The 21,583-nt window shown below is 39.6% G+C and overlaps 2 protein-coding genes across 11 annotated transcripts in view; one reads left to right on the top strand and one right to left on the bottom strand.

The window, feature by feature from the left end:
- celf4 (CUGBP, Elav-like family member 4) overlaps window positions 1-1,670 on the top strand; it is a 91,065-nt gene extending 89,395 nt beyond the window's left edge. For all 9 annotated transcript variants that reach the window (XM_058415247.1, XM_058415242.1, XM_058415246.1 and 6 more), the window contains one exon: window positions 1-1,670. This exon is cut by the window's left edge and continues 2,766 nt beyond it. The gene's annotated coding sequence lies outside the window, so the exon portion shown is untranslated.
- A 2,546-nt stretch (window positions 1,671-4,216) lies between these two features.
- Window positions 4,217-21,518, bottom strand: kiaa1328 (KIAA1328 ortholog). 2 transcript variants are annotated; one of them, XM_058415230.1, is made up of 11 exons: window positions 20,934-21,518; window positions 20,405-20,440; window positions 19,811-20,025; window positions 19,630-19,730; window positions 18,182-18,297; window positions 13,896-14,020; window positions 12,608-13,149; window positions 12,454-12,537; window positions 12,101-12,213; window positions 11,877-11,982; window positions 4,217-4,697 (listed from the first exon to the last, which is right to left on the bottom strand). In XM_058415230.1, the coding sequence occupies exons 1-11, from the start codon at window positions 20,989-20,991 to the stop codon at window positions 4,469-4,471; spliced, it is 1,725 nt and encodes a 574-aa protein (XP_058271213.1). In that variant the 5' UTR covers window positions 20,992-21,518; the 3' UTR covers window positions 4,217-4,468. The 2 variants fall into 2 exon arrangements, with proteins under 2 accessions (XP_058271213.1, XP_058271214.1); XM_058415231.1 differs by having other exon boundaries at window positions 20,405-20,434.
- Window positions 21,519-21,583: the final 65 nt, after the last annotated feature.

Raw genomic sequence — 21,583 nt, 5'->3', positions numbered from 1 at the left:
AACTACTGAATATACTGTAAATTTTTTTTTTTTTGCTCTGTTTTTTCTCTGTATATAGGTTTGCATATTTTATAGGACTTTTACTTCTATCTACAAGGACTGAATGATTATGAAACTTAAAACTTACATGAATACAAGAGTGAAACTTGGCATGGTTAAAGGGGCGGGGCACCCGAGCCTGAAAACGATTGTGTGGCCCAGTGGGGAAAATGGCCGCCAGGGTCTACTGCTCATCTTTTCTTGGAAATGTAGACGAACGTTATGTCTGATATTGCATTGTTCTGATCCATTATGATGTTCTGCAATCTGCTGTGCGCTTTTCTGCCCTCATTGAACCCCTGCACTAAAAACTTTGCAAACACTCTCACTGTTCCAAGTGCATACGAACGCAAACGAGCCACAGTCTCTTCAGGATTTCAGGATTTTGCGACTGCAGAAATGATCATAAAAGTCGGAGGAGCGTGTCATTATTCCAAATTAACGCCGATTTGAGCCAAGACACGTGACGTCATCACAATACGCAGCCGGACAAAGCCGTCTTCAATTCGGATTCACGTCCTTGCAATTGCACCAAATCAAGCAGTTTTTCGCAAATTTTCATTTTGGGGAAAAAAGCAGAAAATAACTCCTGTATGTAATCCTGGAGGGATTTTCTAACACTTTCATCAGGTTGGAAAAGTACCTCCATATTTGTATAACCATATCATTTTAGTAGATTTCTGCATTCCTGGGAAAATGAACTTGCTATAAAATCTCAAAAATCATGACTCAAATATTTCCTTTAACAATATTTCCAAACAAATCCTAAATCCTTTATCCATTTATAGTTACATTTAATGTTATGGAACAAGTATCACTTACATTCTTTATCATGCAGTGGAACAAAAACATGAAAAATGTTAAACATCACCCTGCATGAACATCACCACACCAAGGGTCCCGTTTTTTGTTTTCTTAAATAAAATAATTACAGTGCAGCCGGGACTATTCTCAGAGCTGCGGTTATAGAACACTTTCTGACCAATCAGATTTGAGAATTCGACACAACTGCTGCAGAAATGATTTTAAGGTCATATGGCTACTACAACTCATCATATTATTTATTTATATCACTTGAACTGCCTTTTACCACAGAACCAATTTTTTTTTTTTTTTTTTTTTTTAGCTAAGTGTACTTTTCCACCCTGGACTTCATTTGTACGAAATCCATTAAAAAGCTCTGGCTCGTTTGAGTTCCTGTGACTCCTGCGTGAGATCAGGATGCTAATCCATCTGTCTCCTCAGCCATTCCTTTCTATCTCAGCGCTTGCTATCTTCTCAAACTACAGTACAAAAATCATCCCAGGGCATAGAAAATGGCAAGCAACAAATGGTTGGGGGAAGAGAAAAAAAAAAGAACAGAAAAGAAAGTAAAAAGAAAAGAAGGAAGTTGTGAGAATTTTGAGCACATTTGAGGGTGCTGGGTTTTCTGTGTGAATGATTGCCAAGTCTATCCCAATGAGAGAGAGCTATTAGCAGTCAGAGTGCTTTAACTGCTCCTGCTGTACCTCTGAACTGCGCATTCCTTCTGCTCCCTGGACTCTCGTTTTGTAATTTTACTGAATGATGCGTCTCCGCTTAGCCCGATAATAAAGCACAGTCTAGAATAAACCAGCGTTATGCCTCCCCGATTTCCTGCTGTGTACAAGACTTTTTATGTGCTGTTTTATCTGTTTGTTCATTTTATGGGTTGGTAGCATTGCTGATTGTAGACTACAGCCACTTCACACAATCAAGGTGATATGCAAAAACTTTCACAAGGTAGGCTGCAAAACTTTTGCTCAACTAAAACTAGGATTCAGCTAAAAACCAAACATCCAAATGTAGAAATGTTTACTGCATAAAATGTTTCATCAGAAACACTGTTATGAATGCATTTCACGTTACACAAGAAACGAGTCCATATCCGTGCTTTGAAAAATGTCGGCCAGGACGCAGAAACAGGACTGGAAAATTTTGCCACCTTCTGATAAAACACGTTATAATGAAATGCAAACACTGCATAAATGCAGCATAAGTGTTATCCAATATACAGAATTATTTGAAATAGGAATGTGAGCAGGATTTGGCAATGGAGAAGCATTTACATATTACAGTTTAATGCTGCACAGCTATTGCACTCCAAATAGTATGTCCTTTCCAGAAAGGTAGACAGGAAACAAAGTTCTTTTTTAAAGATAATTGGAAATGAAAAACTGACCTTTTTTCTAAACTTCTTAATTCAATTCAACTACATTAATCACCAAAACACCTTCACTTTGCTTTCCTATAATTATCCGTCAAAATTCGAAACTGATTTTTTGTTGCACAACCTACGTATTTTATTACTCGAGCGATCATATACAAAAAGATTAGACGACTCGACTACTCTCCAGCCACTGTTACAGAACATTGCAGCACAAATAAAGCCAGAAAATGGAGAAGAAAGCGTTCACCCGTGGCTCTGACCGAGCTGGACACAACAGAAGTTATTGATGCTGCACTGCAAGGAATTTTTATAAAAATACCTGCAGGCAGAAAATCCTTCCAGGTCAAGCAGGAGTGAGATTAAAATATTCGAGTGCACCTTGCTGTGAAGTGATATCAAAATTGGTTTCCAATATACACTCTATGGCCGAATGTATGTGGACAAATGAACATCATACCTGTATGTGGTTCTTTCTCAAAACAGCTGGCACAAAGTTTGAAGCACACTATGGTACATTTACATTTCTGGTATTTGCTAGACGCCCTTTTCTAGAGCGACTTATTTATTTCATTTTATATAACTGAGCATTTGAGGATTAAGGGCCTTGCTCAGGGGCCAAGCTGTGGTAGCTTGGTGGACCTGGGATTCGAACTCACAACCTTCTGTTCAGTAGTCCAATATCTTTTTTTCTATAAAGCACCATTGCATAGAGTATCTCTATATGCTGTATGTTACAGTTTTCCTTGAAACTAAGAGGCCTAAGACTGTTCCAGCACGACAATGCACCTGTGCACAAAGCAAGCCCCATGAAGGAGTGGAAGAATATGATTGAATCTCTCATTATTCTTGACATTTTGTGTTTTTTGCTTAATGGTATAATAGTGTGAGCTGTTCTGATAAAAAGACATGCACACAACCACTCCCCCCCTCTATTAGCATAATAGAAGTGCTATTCTCTTCACCTATCTTGTTACAGTGGCACCTGTCAAAGGGTGGGATATTCTATAAGGCAGGAAGTAAATAGTCAGTTCTCAAAGTTGATGTTGAAGTGGAAGCTTAAGAAGCAAAGTGACAAGATCATTGTGATGGCTAGAAGGCTTGGTTTCCAAAACAGCAGGTCTTGTGTGGTTTTCCTCATATGCAGTGGTTAATTCCTACCAAAAGTGGTCCAAGGAATGACAACCAGTGATCCAGCAACAGGGTCATGGGTGCCAATGATTCACTGATCATTAAATATGAAGAGCAGCCAAACAGACTAGCCTGTCTGGTCCCACAGAAGAGCTACTGCAATACAAAAGAATTGCTGGTGACTATAACGGAAAGGTATCTGACCAGACCGAGCTTGCTGTGTATAGGGCTGCAGGCCAGTCAGAGTGCTCATGCTGAAACCTGTCCACCACCACTGGACCATGAAGCAACGAAAGGAGGAGGCCTGGTTTGATGAATCACATTTTCTTTGATATCATGTGGAGAGCCGGATGCATGTGTTGCATACCTGGGGAAGAGAGAGCACCAGAAAACAAGAACGTGTGATACTCTGGGCAATGTTCTGCTGGGAAACTGTAGGCCCTGGCATTCATGTGGATGTTACTTTGACTTGTACCACCTACCTAAACATTGTTGCAGAGCAAGTACACTTCTTCCTTGCAACAGTGTCCTCTTTCAGCAGGATAATGCTCCCTGCTACACTGCAAATATTGTTCAGGAATGGTTTGAGGAAACAGGACAGAGTTCATGGAGTGAAAGGGCCTTCAAATTTCCCAGAGCTCAATCCGATCATGTGGAATGTGCTAAAGAAACATGTCTGATCCATGGAGACCCTACATCGCAACTGCTGTTAATTTCTGGGTGCCAGATACCACAGCACACCTTCAGGCATCTTGTAGAGTCCATATCTCGACGGGTCAAGGCTGTTTTGGTGGTACAAGGAGGATATACATAATATTAGGGAGGTGGTATTCATGATATTGCTGATAACAGAAGCAAAAATGAATAAATACATCATTTTTATTGTCATAAAATCATACAAATAATAAAACCTATGATTGCTTTGGCACAAGGTTACAATTAAGGCGGTAACACAAAGGCACTGTAAAGCAATTTGAGACCAACAATCGAAGAAATAATTAGAAATCTCATAATGAAATTAAAAATGAAATAATATGCAGTTGTTTTATGGTTAGCAATTAGGCTCCATGTACATTTTAGGAGGTGCTCTCGTTAAGGTTCTGGTGAAGATTTTCAGCAGATAAAGAAGATGTCCTCCAGAATCTGACTCTCCTGCAGCTCTTCCTGTGAGGACTGTGTCTGGCCTCGGGGAGAAAGCACAGAGCTGTGCATGGGACGGACGGCACTGAGAGGCTGACGAGGGCCAGCGAGACTCGTGTGTGTAGATGAGCTGACTTTGCTTCTCTCCGTGTTACTAATCGGACTAAAAATATCCAAGAGCTCAATCAGAGAGGAATCCAACCTGTGTGAAAGAAAGAACAAAAAAAAAAAAAAAAAGTATAACAATGTGTTACAAAACTCACATACTTTAGAAATGTTACGTTAGATTAATTCCGGGCTCTATGTACATGCTAATCATTCTGTTGAGTACTGATGAATGGTAAAGTCTAGGGTATTGAAACAAAGAAAGTGTGCACGTGGAGAGAATGCGAATGAGATTTTGCCTTCCACACAAGAGAGAAAGCATAAATAAAATAAACAAAGATTAGGCTAAATGAGATTCCACGTGTCAGTCAGGGGGGTTCGATAAATTATTCAGGAAGAACAGAGTAGGATGAGTACACGACACTGCAACACGTATTAAACATGAATTCTTAGAGAACACTTATGATATTCATATAATTGGCAGTTAATCTCATCATTGGGTGGATAAAAAGAAGAAAGAAAAACAAACACATAGGTTAATCGTGTCTCGTATTGGTACTACTCTTCTGAAGGAAATCATTTATTACATTCTCAAGGGTGGACAAATCATTCATCAGCAGACCCACAGGGAAAATAAAAGCTTGGCCAGTTTCATGTTTGTCTGAAAAAACAACTGACTGGAGTAGTTAGCAGATTTAGGTGGTTTTCACACTCGGCATGATTGCTGTGATCCAAACCTGTGTGTCATTGTTCCTGGTGTCCCCTCGCTTGATTCTATCAAACCCCAGTGCATTTCTGTTCATCTTATGTAATCACAAGCGTGTATGGAGAACACAGCTATCTCGCCTCACCATATCTTTTGGAGTTCATCCGTAGCGCAGGTTACTTTACTTCCTGTACAAGTACGGACCTGAGTATGAGTTGCGTTCATATTCACAGGAACTTGCACCACCTCCTTCAGGTAATCAGTACCGCAGTGCAATTCCTGCTCTGCTTGACAGCTTCCATATTACTGATTTCAGACTAAACTGTCGGTGTGAAAGCCCCTTAAGTGCATTAAGACAGACTAGTTATCAAAAAGCACCAAAACGTCCTGAAGCCTTTCCTTTGGTGGAAAACATACTGATTGTTAGAAAGCATGGACACTGGAGACTTCTTATGTAAATGTCACCATATCAGCAATTTTTTTTCTTAAAGTAATATTTGAGTGTAACAAAAGTTGATTCCCGGGAGTCCAACAGAAAAAAAAAAAAAACAACGCAACAATAATTATCACACCCTTGATTAAAGATTAAAATATTCTGCCTTATTTCTGACCACAACTGAATATACATGCTGCCCTAGGATATTGTAACATGATATTAAAGCCTACAGACAAGTATCCACAAAAATAAACTAGCGGAATTTAACACAGCGCTAGCGAATGCAATCAGCTACTTATTGCCACACAGCTTTATTTTGAGAATGTATCACCACTTTGTGTTGTTAGAAGGCTCTCTGTGCCTGGTCTAAATCTTTCTTTCAGACAGTTAAGCAGTGCTCTTGTTCAGAAGACACCCGTACTGTAATTTATCACCATAATGATAACAATCTCACCTACATTCAGATATACACTTACATTTTGTCTTTCCATAAATAGATCGCCAATTAAATGGGGGGGGGCACTAGCATTCTCTCATCTATCTACATTTAGGGAAACTATAGCGAGAATACAAGTGTGTGCCAAAAAGGAGGGGGGGGTGGCTGGTAGAGTAGGACTTTGGCCACGTTCCCTCTCGAAATGTGAGAATTTGCATTTTTATGTGTTGATTTATTTAACGGACAGGCCTCTCAAACAGCCATCCATCAACAGACGACATTGCCGGTATGAATAATGCATCACTTACCGCCGGTCACAATCTATAACAAGGCAAGAGGGGTATAGTTTGAGCAGGGAGGGGTTGGGAAGTCAGGGTTAGGAGGATATCGCTGGAAAGAATGCTAATGTCTCTGGCAGTCATATCTTCCAAACCCTTTCACTGCTTTTCATAAGAGGCACTGGGAAGTGAACATGAGATATTGATGTCACTTAAGAGACAGTGCCACTAATCCAAAACCCTATAGGTTTATCCGAGGAGACGGCTGGAAATCGCTCATCCAAACGCTCTAATTCGGAGAGACGCTGTGATGGGGTTTCAGCTCTGCTTCACTAAAGCCAAACAAAAGAGTGTTTATTAGCTTTCTCGTCCTCAGACCCAGTTATTTTACCGTTCTCATTAAAAATGTCCGAGACGCTCGAGTGCTCCTTTCATTTGGAGGCCAAACAGTAAAAAAAAAAAATTGGGAAAAAAAAAAAATCCTAAACTGGCAAAAATGCATGTCAATTTCATCCTAATCAACAGAATGCAAAAGGAGAGCACTGAGAAAGAAAGCGCAGAGCCTATAGGCAGGAAAACTCTCATTACACACTCGCTATCAAGACCACACTGAGCCTTTTCACAAAGATAAAATTACAGGATTTTTTCCCCCGTGAAACGAACCAAATATAGTTCAACTAAAATTTTGTATTATAGTCTCTCTTATTAATCTCTAAACTGCTGTGAAAAACTATCTATCTATCTATCTATCTATCTATCTATCTATCTATCTATCTATCTATCTATCTATCTATCTATCTATCTATCTATCTATCTATCTATCTATCTCTCATCAAGTTGGCATCATCACTTGGTTGCTACGTAAGGAATAAAACACAATGAGGTGTGCTATTATGGTACAATTAGTAACAATGTGGTGGATGTATACAAGTGTTTTATTCCTCTTATATCACAGCATCGACGGTTTAACTTGTTAGTCAACACATTGTACATTTAAAGATTTTTATACCACAGTGTGTTTGACAGATCAAATTTAATTGGTCAGAAGGTATGCATTAGTTTCAGCTAGGAAAGTATTTCCAGCTATAACACAGCCTATAACAATAGGTTAATATGTTGGCAATTTATCTGTTCCTGCTTCTATAGTAACAGCACATATACAGGGACATGTACACCAGACACTGAACATAATATAAGGTTAATTAAAAAGGATAAAACAAAAAAAAAATACAGTTAAATGTGGTTACATTTATTTGTTAGGAGATATTTCTTTAACGTTTATGGAAGAAGACTTGGTTGTAAGTGCTTTGTAGCAGTCAGTTTCCCAGCTCAGGAAAGGCTTCAGGACAGAGAAGTTTCTCTGTAGAATAACAAGCTATCAGTTTTAGAGAGAAAGAGAGAGAGGGTGAGGGGTGACACAGAGAGAGAGAGAGAGAGAGAGAGGGGAATTGTCTCTTATCTGACTTATCTCTCAGATGTTTCATAACATTAAATCTATAAACCTATAAACCTTTAAAATGTACAACGCATCACTTATTAATAAATTAAACATTGTCGTCACTGGCAAATCGCAGTAGTCTAAGCGGAATAAAACACTCCAGACTGGAAAAATATGCACAGGGATTATTACCGGGTGCAGGGTGAAAACCCCAAAGCGCAAAAATCCTGTCCTGATGATTCGCCATGGAGGAAAAACTTTTAGTTTCCCACTAAATCTTTAATCGCCTTGACACTGGAGACTCCTTCCAAAAAGATTCATTAAAAATCTCCTCACAATATATCAGCAAATACAGTTTTTTAACCCATTTACATATAATATAATGTATATATACATATATGGCATATACACCATACACACCCCTCTGTGATGTTACTATAGAAACAATATTTGCACCAGCACATTAATATAAAGCTGTGATTCACATTGCAACTGGAACAACTGTCTAAAATCAATCAACAACCTTAAGTTACATTTCCTTTTTTTTATTCAAATTAAACATGTTTACCCATTTAATAATATTTTTTTTTAAAAAACCATGAAATATTCAAAACGTCGCAATTTAGTTTACGTGCATGCACTACTAACTGCTTCAATTCATTTTAATAGCAATATTCAAAATATTCATGAAGACGCATCAACACTAATTCATTCTACGATTATTAATTCAGTTAATGAGCGAATTGTAGCTAGGACCGCTTGTTCTTTTCCCTGTACAAACCTCTGCAAAACAAAACCCTTAAAATGACAAGCTTCATCGATTCTCTCAAATCAGATTCACAATTAAATAATGCAAAAGAAGCCCCAGGACGGTGGACTACAATAAAATATTTATTGACCATAAATAAACTTACTTTCCACACAGCTTGTTAGCTTAAGCTTTTTCATGTCAATAGAATCTGAGCCCTCATAAGGATTAGGCTACTGTGACAAAAAAAAAGTTAAATTAATCAGCCTTGTCCATCTACTTTTTCTTCTAAATCAATTGGATAGTTTAAGCTTATGGGTTTGAAAGTTGGACTTTAGGTGGCATTTTCCCAATAGTCACATGGCACATATGCTGCACTCTTGGGTTGCAGATCCATTTCATTACAACAAAATGAGAATTTTAATGTGAAGCAACCGCTCGGGATTCGAGGATCCTGCTGATCAACAAAGGCACCATGCTTGTCTGCAATATGAGGACAATGAGAATCCCCCTCCCAGTCAGCGCTCTTATTCTCTGCATATACCATCCATATAATTCTCGAGTATATGCAAACGAGTCTGATTTATTGCTCGTCAATAACACAGAGGTCCGGTTATTAAAGAAAAGATTTGGGCTTGTATTAACGTGAAATATTCACAATACATACTGCTGAAAGCAGAAGGCAATTAACTCGCACGACGGATTGTTCATAAAATAGCGAGAACTCTTTACAAATGACTTACAAATATTTCACATTTTTCAGAGGACGCCGTACTAAGCGAGGCGTACTTGGGCTCGGAGAGGGGGAAAAAGAAGAAAAAAAAAAAGAAAAAAAAGACATGCTGTCACATTAATTACCTTTCCATGTTAAAGGGAAACAGTAATGAATTTCCTTCCCTTTCTCCAAGTGTGTCTCATGCTAGTGTTCAGTGATTCATTCTCTGCCTCTCTCTTTCTCATTAAGCGGGGGGAGGCTGTGCATTCGTGGCCCGGGCTGGAGAACTCTGTTCAATTACACCTGCTGCTGAGGCCTGCTATGCCAGCTAATGGGACTCAGCTTGGCTTCTGTCAGCCTGAGCGCTAGCCGGCAAAAATCTTCATTTAGTTTCTCCACTATCTCATACGCCGCATTCAGACTAAACCGCTTTTCCTGTTTTTTTGTTTTCTTTCCTTCATCCATACATCACCCCATGTTCTTTTCATTAGCATAAAAAAGCTCCATCAGAGAAGCAACATTTCCCAAAACACAATTAATACTTTTTACACGGCGCTACACTCTCGCTTCTTTGCAGTGGGGAAAGGAGCCCTGCTGCGTTGTTCAGACAGAATTGCTGCCTTCCCTCCTCTTTTCACTCAATCCAAAACCACGCTTGTTAAATTGCATTTATTCGGATGGGTCTTTTTATTGGACTTGTTGAGTGCTGCTCCTGTCAGCCGCTGCCCCCCCCCCCCTCTTCTTTTTTTGAGAATGTTAAAATAAAAACCATTCTGCTGCTGAATGACCAGAGTGACGAGCAGAAATGAAATGAAATGTGTTGCTCATGCAAAGCCACATTTCCACAATCTACAGTCATGTATAAAGCATTATGTATGAGATATTATTTCTGAGAAACAAGGAAATAAAAATATACATCAGCTCTAAAAATTTGTACATAAAATTCCATGCTTACAAAAAGGTCCACACAAGCAGATGACATGACTGAATGGTGACAGTGCAACTTCGGTGCTGAAGCATTAACCATGTGTTTATGGCTATGACTAAAACAAATTAAAGTTTTGTTTCACACTGGGGACCAATTTTCATTAGAGCCATAGACTCTACATCTGTTCTGAATTTGAACTAGGTGAATAAATGCATACTTCATTGACAACTGGCCTTTAAACATTACATTTTCGTATTTGAATACATGGTAAACCATGTCATCGGTCCCCTTTCACTAACCCTGTGACTAGTCTTTGATTTATATAAATTTATGGCAGCGAATAAGCAAAAATTGAACAGAAAACCCGCTACAGTAGTCGCAGTGGTTTATGTTAGAAAATGAGTCACTACAGCCTACAACTGGCTTTCTTTGTACAACTATCAGCACAAGTACAATATCTTACAAGCCAATGAAATATTTTTCTGGGTCCACATGCTTATTCTGGTATGTCAAAGCACATTAACGACAAATATGAGGCAAACATTCTTCTATTGTTAACCTTCGCCTTTGATTCAATGATTCAGAAAATGATCCAAAAATAGTTTGTGTAACACAATAATATCGCCTGTAACTCAAGGTTAGTATAAAACAGGGCTGTAGCTGTGCTACAAAAGAACACATCCGAAAAGAAGCTGAAATAATTGTAGTGAAGCAACAAGTAAGCTAATTTGTTGCTCCCTGCTGTCCCGTAGGCTGGTTATTATTGGAACACAGAACACCAGCAGACACATAAGACTGCATTTCCATTTCACAGTCATTTCAAAGTCACCACTCTAGGGAAAATGCTGTAATTTACTATTTACTCTGTTTCATTTGATGAAACTTTACAAGCTGGGTGTGAACTGCATGTTGGGCTTAGGAATACATTTTGAATGCAAGTGAAGGAAAAAAACAACACAATTTCACTTTTTTAATACTGTCAAGGTGGCCTATACAATCAGTAGCCTATACACCAGAAACATTAAAATTACGTGTCAAGGGTATTAGTTTTTTTTTTGTTTGTTTCGTTTTTAAATTCATAGTTGCGTGAAAGACAAGTACGCTAGCAATCACTGGCACTGGATGAAAAAATAAAAACCTACTTTCATAAAACAAGAATGTAAATGTGGTATGAATACATAAAAACAAATAGTGCAGGTAAACAGAATCACTGATGAAACTGAGCATAAAGTTGTTGGATAACTTGCAACCTTGTGGTTAATCATGTTGACCAAAAAAACACGTGGACTGCTTTTAATGTTGCGAAGAGAACAAACAGAAGACCACAGCTAAATGTTAACCAATGATTTGCTGACTTATTGTAAAAAAAAAAAAAAAAAAAGACACAAGGATGACCATCATCCTCCCTGCTCTAGGAAAAATCTATTTTATTTTAATTAACAATGTGTGTTGTATGGATTTGTGACAAGCATGAAATAAAATATTTAACTATATGGTATAAAAGAATGTGATCCATTCTTTCAAACCCAATTTGGACTATGTACGTTTTAGGATTTAACCAGGAAAGGTGTTGGGCATGCAAGTTGCTTACTTTGATGACTTTGGGGTTTTGGGATGGCTGACAGGCAACGACTGTTGTAAAGACTTTTGGACCTTCTGGGAATGCAAAGGAGAGGTGGCCATATCCTTCTTGGCAACTGTGTAGAGATTTTCAGAGAATACTATTTTTCAACTGCAGCAATTCAAATATTCATTCATATAAGCATCTAATAATTACAATCTGTTTCTCTACACAAATGCATTTGCACATCCTACCGTTTGAAAGTCTGGGTTCAGCTTCTTGAACGTTGTGCTCCTGTGGTTGAACTTCATTTAAAGGCTGTCTGACACTTCCCTTCACGGCCTGAAGACCTCCCCCTTTTCTTTCACTGCAGGATCAAATGAAGAACAAGCGGGAGAGATATAGAAAGATCTGTTTCTAGAAAAGACAGCCTGGTGATACACAAGCTCCCTGCTGTACACGCGCGCACACACATGCACACACACACACACACACACACACACACACACACACACACACACACACACACACAAATCCCTACTGAAACAGCACCTGGATTTAGTCTTGCAGTGTTACATAAGAGCTATTTTTAATGAATAGAAATCACCTGTGTGGATCTGCAGTGGCACTGGGTTGAGGTGCTTCATTAAATCTGATTTCATTAAAGGACTGCTCTAATTCTTGCTGGAATCTGAAAGCAGAGGGTGCTGTGTTACCAGAGAAAAATATGAGGACATTCAGAAACTTTGAATTACGCGTACTTGCTGTGGTTGAGACGGGATTGTCTGAGCTCCTGGTTCTGTTTCAGCAACCTCTCTTCTTGTTCAGCAAGTCGAGCCTGCAGTCTCTCTCTCTCCTCCTCCAGCTGCTTCTTTTGAACCAGCAAACGCTGGCGCTTCTCCTCCCAGTCCTCTCTGCCAATGTAGGGCACCGTCTCTCTGTTCTCCACGCAGCACCCGGTTCCATTTTTCAGTCCCAACCCGTACCTTGAGTCGCTCGATTTGGTGGCATTGTTGCCCACCTGATCCCTTTTAGAGCATACACCATGTGCTGGCTCACTCCAGTCACCCCCTAAACACTTGTGGACACCTGCTGTGTCTTCCTCGTGGCTTCCTCCGTCACGCTCAATACAACATGAGGGCATAGAGGATGGCCCAGAACAGACGTCAGCTAAAAATGAGTGAGCACAACCTGCTGACCCTGTTCTTCCCAAATTAGGGGGATCCAAGTAAGATCCATCGAGAGCAAAACCTCTCCCTCTCCGACAATGGGTTCTGCTTAATGTTCTCTCACTGCTGGCTATCTGTGGAGAGAGAAGAGACAGTGAAATGGCCACTGACTTCATAATAATGCAGCATAAACACACTGTACTGTAGGGAGCTGTTGAGAAGGTGGTGGATGGATTATCTACCAGCATGTGCAGTAACCCAAGGTCATCCAAACAAGAGATAAACACTCAGGGCAAAGGGGAAGTGTCCGCCTCCTCGAGGACAGAAATGGGCTGCTGACTAATTCAAGAGGAGGTCACGGAGCATGAAAACATGCATTACTCACAGCCAAGGTCAAAGGACAAACTACTTTTTTCTTACTACAGTGGTGGAAGAAGAGAGAATAAGAAGAGAGAATAAGAGAGTCAACAGTCTGGCTGTGCTAGGACTCGAAACCGCTCTAAATCGACTGCTCAATATGATTCAAATGAGTTACTATAATGTGATATAATGTGCTATTGTCGCATTTTCTAATTGTCTTGTAATTCATTATGAGATTTCTAACTGTGTAAATGCAGTATGGACCACAAATACTGACAAAACAAAAACTACTTAAGAGGAGAAATTGCTTGTGAATGCTTGGAGAAAAATTGGACAGGCTTGCATACAAGACAGTAGCGTCTGGTTTCACATGCCTCGAGATACACATTAGATCTCACCCTCCCGGTCTGGTCATGCAATGGTGGGTCGGAACTGGCTAGTTGAAGGATACTCGTATTAAAAAAAATAATAAAAATCAAGATCCTGGGCACTTCATATCACATTTACACAAAGAGATTACCTTGCAGTGGGAGCGCGAGTGATTCAGCTGGGAGATGGACTGGTTAAGTTTCTCCTGCTGTTGGGAAAGGTATTGCTGATAGAGTCCCAGCAGCTCCTGACACTCCTTGTACTGCTGCTGCAAGCCTGAAGCGTAGGTCAAGGGGCAATACACACTGAATAACTCCACTACTGTGCTCACTTGCAGCCACACAAACCAATCCGCTTTCCTCCAGTGAGGTTTTGTCCTCCGAACATTGATAAGGAGAGACAAGCGCATAAATTACAAGGCACAAAGAACAAAAAGGCACAGCTTTTGTTTACTTTTAGGACACACTGACTGTCTAACGTGTATAATACATTCAGGATTTGATCAGCCCAAAATAGACTATATAGTAAAAAATTTATTTTGCTAAATCATAAAATAATTCAGGTGTAGCATTGAAATCGTTCTGTAAAAAAAAAAAACCCCAACTGCTGTGCTGTAAATGACACACATTAACTTATATCAATGATAAAAGGAGTCTATTATGGCTTGTGGCGATAACACGTCTATGAATTTAAGCAGCCGGTGCTTTTGTGACTTGGTGAAAAGTGAAGCGAGTGAGAAAAGGAGTAGAGAAACAGGCTCGCTGCTGGTGGATGACACCAGTTTCTTCAAGGCGAAGGCTTCACAGGCTCCTCCATCTGCGTGTGGCTGGCCAGGGCAAGGCACAGTGCCAGGCTCGGAGACAGGAAGCTGGCAAACACACTGTAGCAGCTAGAACAGGACCGATGTGGAGCAGAACCGCTGTCACGCCGAGTGGGCCGTCTAATGACGGCGTGACACAGCCAGCTCAGCTTCTTTCCCTCTTCTGTCACCAGCCCACACATACACGTGCGCATTCAGCTTTCAGCGGTTCTGCCTTTTAACTTTACAGCATATGTTTTAGAAAGCCCGAAGCCTCAAGTATATTTAACCACATTTATTGCCTAAAGCAGTGGTTTTTTTAAAGCTGGATCTGTTTTTTTTTTTATATAAACACAGTGCTGTGTAGATAATACTACTTATAAAATTCCTATAAGTGGGTATAGCATGGTGGTGTTGATTTCTCACCTGTCTCAACCTGGCAGTTCAGAAGGTGTTGATTAAAATGTTATTTCTGTGTAACAGCTTATTCACAGCGAATTGTGTGACACTTCAAATAATCTGAACCTAATTATAAAAACGCCTTGTTGTTTAACCAAGAAAACCATATTGATATGGTTTGGCTTACTTTAAGATTTTGCTGTTATTTTGTGATTTTTACTGCAGCTTTTTACTGGGAAATTCTGGGGAATACTACTTGAATTGGCGAAATTGCAAGCACTGGATTCTTCTTTTAAACTCCTACTAGTGAAGGCACTAATGTAACTCATGTTAACTGAAGAGGATTTTGGCTGAACGCACGCTGCGATGACGTCTTGGCCTGAATCTTTTATTAAACGTAACTATCATCTATAAATGTAAACTGCTGTGGTGTAAGAGAAATATAACGTGGGATGTACTGTGTTGGAAAACTATTAATTACTAGCTATTAAATAATATCACACTAGCCAAGTGTTTTATTCCTGCTACTTGAATACGTGATATTTTACTTAAATTATATATTCTGACATTAGTATTATACAGTTCTCTCTCACATTCAGTCTTACCCCTTATAGAACCTCACAACACTGAGGTATAGTATAGTATAGTAAGAGTACAGTTCAGTATGGTATACATCTCCACATATTCACAGTCGTATGGACACGTAGCACCAGGAATAAGTGACAATCCGAAGATAACTGTCAACTTTTCTCATAGAGAATAAGCACGGCTCTCGTTTTAAAACAGGACGGAAAGCTCGCGGAGTGCTCGGATCTCATTAATGCAGCACGTCACATACACGCGCCATCCCACTTGCTGAGGAGTCTTTGGATTTTTCGATAGGCAGGAGGGGCGGCAACATGCACACTAACAGCAGGAACTCTCAACAACTGGAGCGAGTGGAGCGCGACTGATAAGATTCTCTCACACAGCGCACCGTACACCGTGGCAACTCCACCGGTCACCTGCCAATCGCAGTGAGCTTCACGGGCCCGACATCAGGGGAGGAAAAAGCGTGGCCGATGGCGTCTCCTCCCCCGTCCAAAAACACACAGTTCGCATTCGATATTTCAGACAGGCACTGTCAACATGATTCACTCCCCTGTCAGCCTGCACAGAAATGAAATAATGAAATCCGCCTCAAGGTGGAACAAAATCCTGCTGAAGAGAATATTTTAACAGCTCAGTACCAAGCAAGCCTAGTCATCGAGTATGAGCATGTGTGTGCGCGCGCGTGTGTGTGTGCATAAGCTGTGATGCAAATTGATTAGCAGGACAGCTATATTTCACTTATTACGAAAATGTGGTTTGTCATTTCCAGTTATCAGAACGTGTGGAAAAGTAATTACTCATGAAAAACTCTGGAGTAATGGCTTTGTGATAGAAAGCTAATTCATGGGTTCTTGCCCCAAAGAACCAGAGAATCAACAAACTCATAACCAAGCAAACAAACTATTACAAAAGTGGTCTTAGTATTCCCATCCATCAATGCTTTTCAAAGAACTGCCACCCAAACCTAAAGAAGATTAATGATATTGATGAATGCGTTCCATTTCCCTTTTGTGTCTTCTATGGTGGTTGATGTAAATTTGTTTATAGTGGAACAAGGAGCCTCTCTCTCTCTCTCTCTCTCTCTCTTTCCGTAATGGAATCTAGAGCTCGGATCCGTGGCGTAGGATGCCAAAGACGATGTGATAAAAATTCTAATTTCATTCTATGCGTAAAGCTTCGAATTTCATCCTACATCAGAGAATTTAATGATTTTTTTTTTTTTTTTTAGCACTTCAATCCAAAGATGAAGAATCCCCATGATAACGTTGGTCTTGGCAGATAAGACGGAGCTGATTGTTCTGGAGATTATTCGACACAAGTCTCCTTAAATGAGTTTGCCTTTCGCCTCCCCTTAACCTTTTCCAACAGCCCGAAAAGCCGCGGTGCCTTCAGACAGCATGCCACCGCAGGAGACCCTCGTACAGTTTGTCTTAGAGTAAAATCTCTTTTTAATGGGGTTTGAGGTTTAGTGCAAATGCCAGGACGTGCAGCTAAAGTGCACTTAATTGAGTTGCGCGCTGCTAATTTCTGAGCTCTGGTGCCAGTAGGGCAATTTACCAGCTGGTGATTACCCCTCATATTTCATGTCGTTGAGCGAAATTGACGCTTCGGCATTCTTTGACCCACGTCAAAATGGCAAAATAACGTGGCGCTGCCAAATATCGGATGTTGTAAAAAAAAAACTAGACTGAATGATGAGCTGTCACAGGGAATAAAAAGCCCTCACGTTCCTGATGGTTCACAGCTTTTAATTTGAAAGGAATAAACCGGATAAAACGATCCGTAAGTCTTATCCCAAAGCAGACAAATACTCACAGAGCAGACGGACAATGATCATACTGCAGACATCACCAGGATATTACAAAAATAAACATGAGTTTTTTTGAACATAGCATCCAGAAGATAAGTTTGTATTGTCGTCTTGTGCTTAAAATGAAAATACAGCCCGAAGAGGGTTTTTTATTTAAACAACACTGCTGCCCCCTGCGGTTAATTTATAGGTATTGCACAGACTGGAAACATAAGTCTATAAATAATTTGCTTGTAAAAATGTTTTCCAAAAAAATAAAATAAAAACACAGACCTTCCTCTCTATATAAAATATAACCACACAGTAAGCCAGATATGGAAACTTTGCATTAGCAGGAAAAACTAGGGTCAATTTCATTCAAGAGACGAATAAGATCTGTCTTTCAGGTTCAATTTTAAACTCTGTACTCTCTGAAGTGGAAATTTCTATATTCCACCTACTGCGACAGCAATGCAATTTACACCGCTGGTGAAAAACAGTAACAAGCATTCTGCTTCAAAATCAGAAAAGGCTACTTTAAAATTCAGTCGAACTTGTTCAGAATCCAAATTTTTTGGTATTTGATGGTATAAATAAATTTTAAAAAAGCCATTAGATGTCAGCCTGGTACAGAAAAAGTTTGCATTTTGTAATTTTTCTTGTTTTATCCATTTTCTACAGTGAACCTGGCTGAGGTCTGTTTATTCATATTTAATACGTGACACTGCCCTCTAGTGTGCAAACTGGCCAGCACCATCTAAAAATCAGAACTTCAGCAAACATGAAAGAAAAAAAGATCTTATTCTTCTGAAACTACTACCTTTCCAGCGCTTACACAAACCTGGACAACAAAGGATACTTTCTCGCTCCTGTACGATGAGATGATTCTGCTGTTCCAGCTGTTGGATCTTTTTCTCAAACGTCTCCTGTTCGTCTTTGAGCCTCTGCACAGACTCTTCTTTCTCCTCGCTTATTCTGCAGGGTGGACAAAATCAGACACAACACTTGTTTAAACCACAGCAAATATGTATTTAATACATGCTGCTGCTAAATGCTGGAATCTGATTGGTCAGATATGGAGTCATTTCCAAACAAACTGCAAGTTTGACAGCATTTCAATTTGCATATTAATGTGCTTGTGCTAAAATTTGACCATTCCTATATGCCACATACAACGATCAGCCATAACATTATGAGCAGGGAGTGAAGTGAATAACACTGATGATCTCCTCATCATGGCAACTGTTAGTGGGTGGAATATATTAGGCAGCAAGTGAACATTTTTGTCCTCAAAGTTGATGTGGGCAAGAGCCAAATTGTGATGGCTACACCAGTGGATCAGAACATCTCCAAAACTGCAGCTCTTGTGGGGTGTTCCCGGTCTGCAGTGGTCAGTATCTATCAAAAGTGGTCCGAGGAAGAAACAGTGGTGAACCGGCGACATTGTCATTGGCAGCCAAGGATCATTGATGCACGTGGGGAGCAAAGGCTGACCCGTGTGATCCGATCCAACAGACGAGCTACTGTTGCTCAAACTGCTGAAGAAGTTAATGCTGGTTCTGAAAGGTGTCAGAATACACAGTGCAGGACAGTTTGTTGCGTATGGGGCTGCACTGACATTGAATTGGTGATCTGCTATAACATAGGCAATAACTTCAACTAACTTTTCATGGACGATTCCACATACACATAAACGTACATTAAAAACTTGCAGCATGTCATTCTATGAATAAAAATATCTTCTGGTAAATATCCGAGGTAAAAGAGGAATTAAACACTTTAGGATGTTATTGGAAAATAAATAACTTCATAATTAAGCTCTGCCTCACATTTGCCATTGTACTGTTTTCCAATAACACACAGTGTTTACAGCTTTCTGTTACGTTTAAAACAATTCTACTTTTAATCGCCGATTTCTCTTGCAAATGGATGACTTTTTGAGACGGGGTCAAAAACTTACCAAACAAGCGCGTAAGTTAGAGAAGCCAAAACAGCATTTTAGATCAAACGCTGTTTTCAGTAGTGCAGAATATTCTCTGTTACGACAGTCCAAGTTTGTTAATGAGCTTAATTAGCAAGGACGAATACGCAGAGCTGGGGTGCTCCAAGATCAAGAGCAAGAAATTTATAAGTACATTCAGGATGGGAATAAATAACACACTTTTCCTCTCATTTGAAAAAAATCTCACATGCCATAAAAGAACCATTCATTTTATAATTAATGCCCCTTTGGTATTTCAACAAATGTGAGCGAGTTCACTGATCGTGTTACACAACCACAGAAACGTGTATGAGAAGCGCTTTTACTTTGCCAGCTCTTCGATCAGGTTGGTGATGCGACGCTTGTCCTCTGGACAAAGGTCCTTCAACGAAGCCTTGCTTTTGACCTGCAGTCTATGAGAGATGTCCTGTAAAAAGTAAAACAAATTATTAGCAGTGTTGTTGTTATGTTTTCCAGCTGAAATGGTAAAAACAAATGCTTTCACACCTGAACCTGTGACATTTCTGACACCTCAGGTGGAGTCTTGGATTTGGATGAGAATTCTGAGACTTTCTGTAAAGACGATTTCGCCACGGGTAAATCGGTTACTCGGCTCAGCTTTTTCCCAGTCCTCCCTTTGTTGTCTAAGGCAGGTTTTCCTTTGGTTTTTCTTTCGTGGCTGGATAAGGATACAGACTTCATTCCCATCGTTTGGCTCAGTCCTGAGAAAGGAGCAAAAGAAAAAAAAGGCGTTGATGAGCGAACGACAAATCCGACATGTTCCTACCATGCAAAAAGATTATGTATGAAAAATAATTCACAATGTGGTGTGCTGTTATGGGAAAATAATCAACAGTGGCATGATGTGGTCCAACCTGAAGCTGTTGATTACAACTGAGAAGTTGATTATTTTCCTATAAGCACACGCCACAGAGAGTCTTACATATTTACAGAACTTTGCCGGTGATTAATGTTGTGGAATTGGTCAGAAAATCGTAATACTTCAGAGAAGATGTGAGTAAAGAGCACCAAAGTAAAGAGACTGACTCATGTTATAACGTTTATTTTCATTTTAATTTATTGCTTCACCGAATGTCTCACCTGGAACAAATACTAAGGGCTGCTCGTCTTCTGAAGCTGCTCAGAGTTAAGCAAGACTTTCTCAATTTCTGTATTCAAAAAGGTTCCCTAAAGACAACTGCAGTGAAATATCTGAACATTACTGTTATTATTAATATTATATTACACAATATTTTGCTTTAGTAACCTGCATCTGCATCACTATCACTCTATCTTCCTAGAAACAACTAGCTATAGCTTTTAGATAGAGTTACCTTGTTTTATTTTCTAGTTGTTTACATTATATATTGCACATTTAGCATTTTATTCACCCTGAAACTATAATTATTGGCATATTAATGTAATATGTTATACAGGACAAGGAAAGGAAAAAGAAATGAAAATGTTCATCTAGGTGTCTTGCCTTCTCCACAGCAGCAACAAACCTGTTAACTTCAAAACACCGTTTTAAAAGCATAACAAATATCATTACACATAAACATAGCGAGCTATGATAATAAACAACAACTTTAAACTAGATGTTTTTCGCGTAAACAACGTGGGAGGATACTGTCGTTAATCCAATAAATACCAGGAGCATCCGTTTCTCCCTCAGCAACCGCCGCCATATTGAAACAAACCGCCACTTCCAGGGGAACTTAATAAGCCCCTCCTGTTTTACCGTCCGCGGTTGTGATTGGTTTATCCAGTCAGGCTCAAGCCAGATCGTAATAGATTATTCGCTGAAAAATCCGTCTATCATTTTATTGACCAATAGACATGCAGTATTTCTGTGTTTTTGGTTACTGTGTGAGAGCCTCAGCCTACACTGTACTTTTCACACCCGTATTCAGACAAGTAGCCGGAAATGTGGGGAGTCGACTCAGATTTCAATTCCGAGTGTTGGAAATGATTCTGCACAATTATCGACAGCGCAAGAGATCGTGTGAAATAAATTAATTAAGTAGATAATATAACATAATAATAGTAGTATAGTCTGATTGGGGGAAAAAATATCTTCACGTGGTATTGTTTACTCGGAACGAACAACTACAACTTTAGAATAACATTATAATCGGAAGTGATATCGAAATAGATTATTATCTTGTCATTAATACCTTGTACCTCCCTGATATATTACAATAAAATAATGTGTATGGTGGGTATCACATTTATGACAATGCTAATTCATCATTTTTACGTTGCCGGTGCTGAATCAAA

This window comes from Hemibagrus wyckioides, linkage group LG18 (genome assembly GCF_019097595.1).
Source record: "Hemibagrus wyckioides isolate EC202008001 linkage group LG18, SWU_Hwy_1.0, whole genome shotgun sequence".
In the NCBI taxonomy this organism is placed as follows: Eukaryota; Metazoa; Chordata; class Actinopteri; order Siluriformes; family Bagridae; genus Hemibagrus; species Hemibagrus wyckioides.
This window is presented reverse-complemented; position numbering and strand designations above follow the sequence as displayed.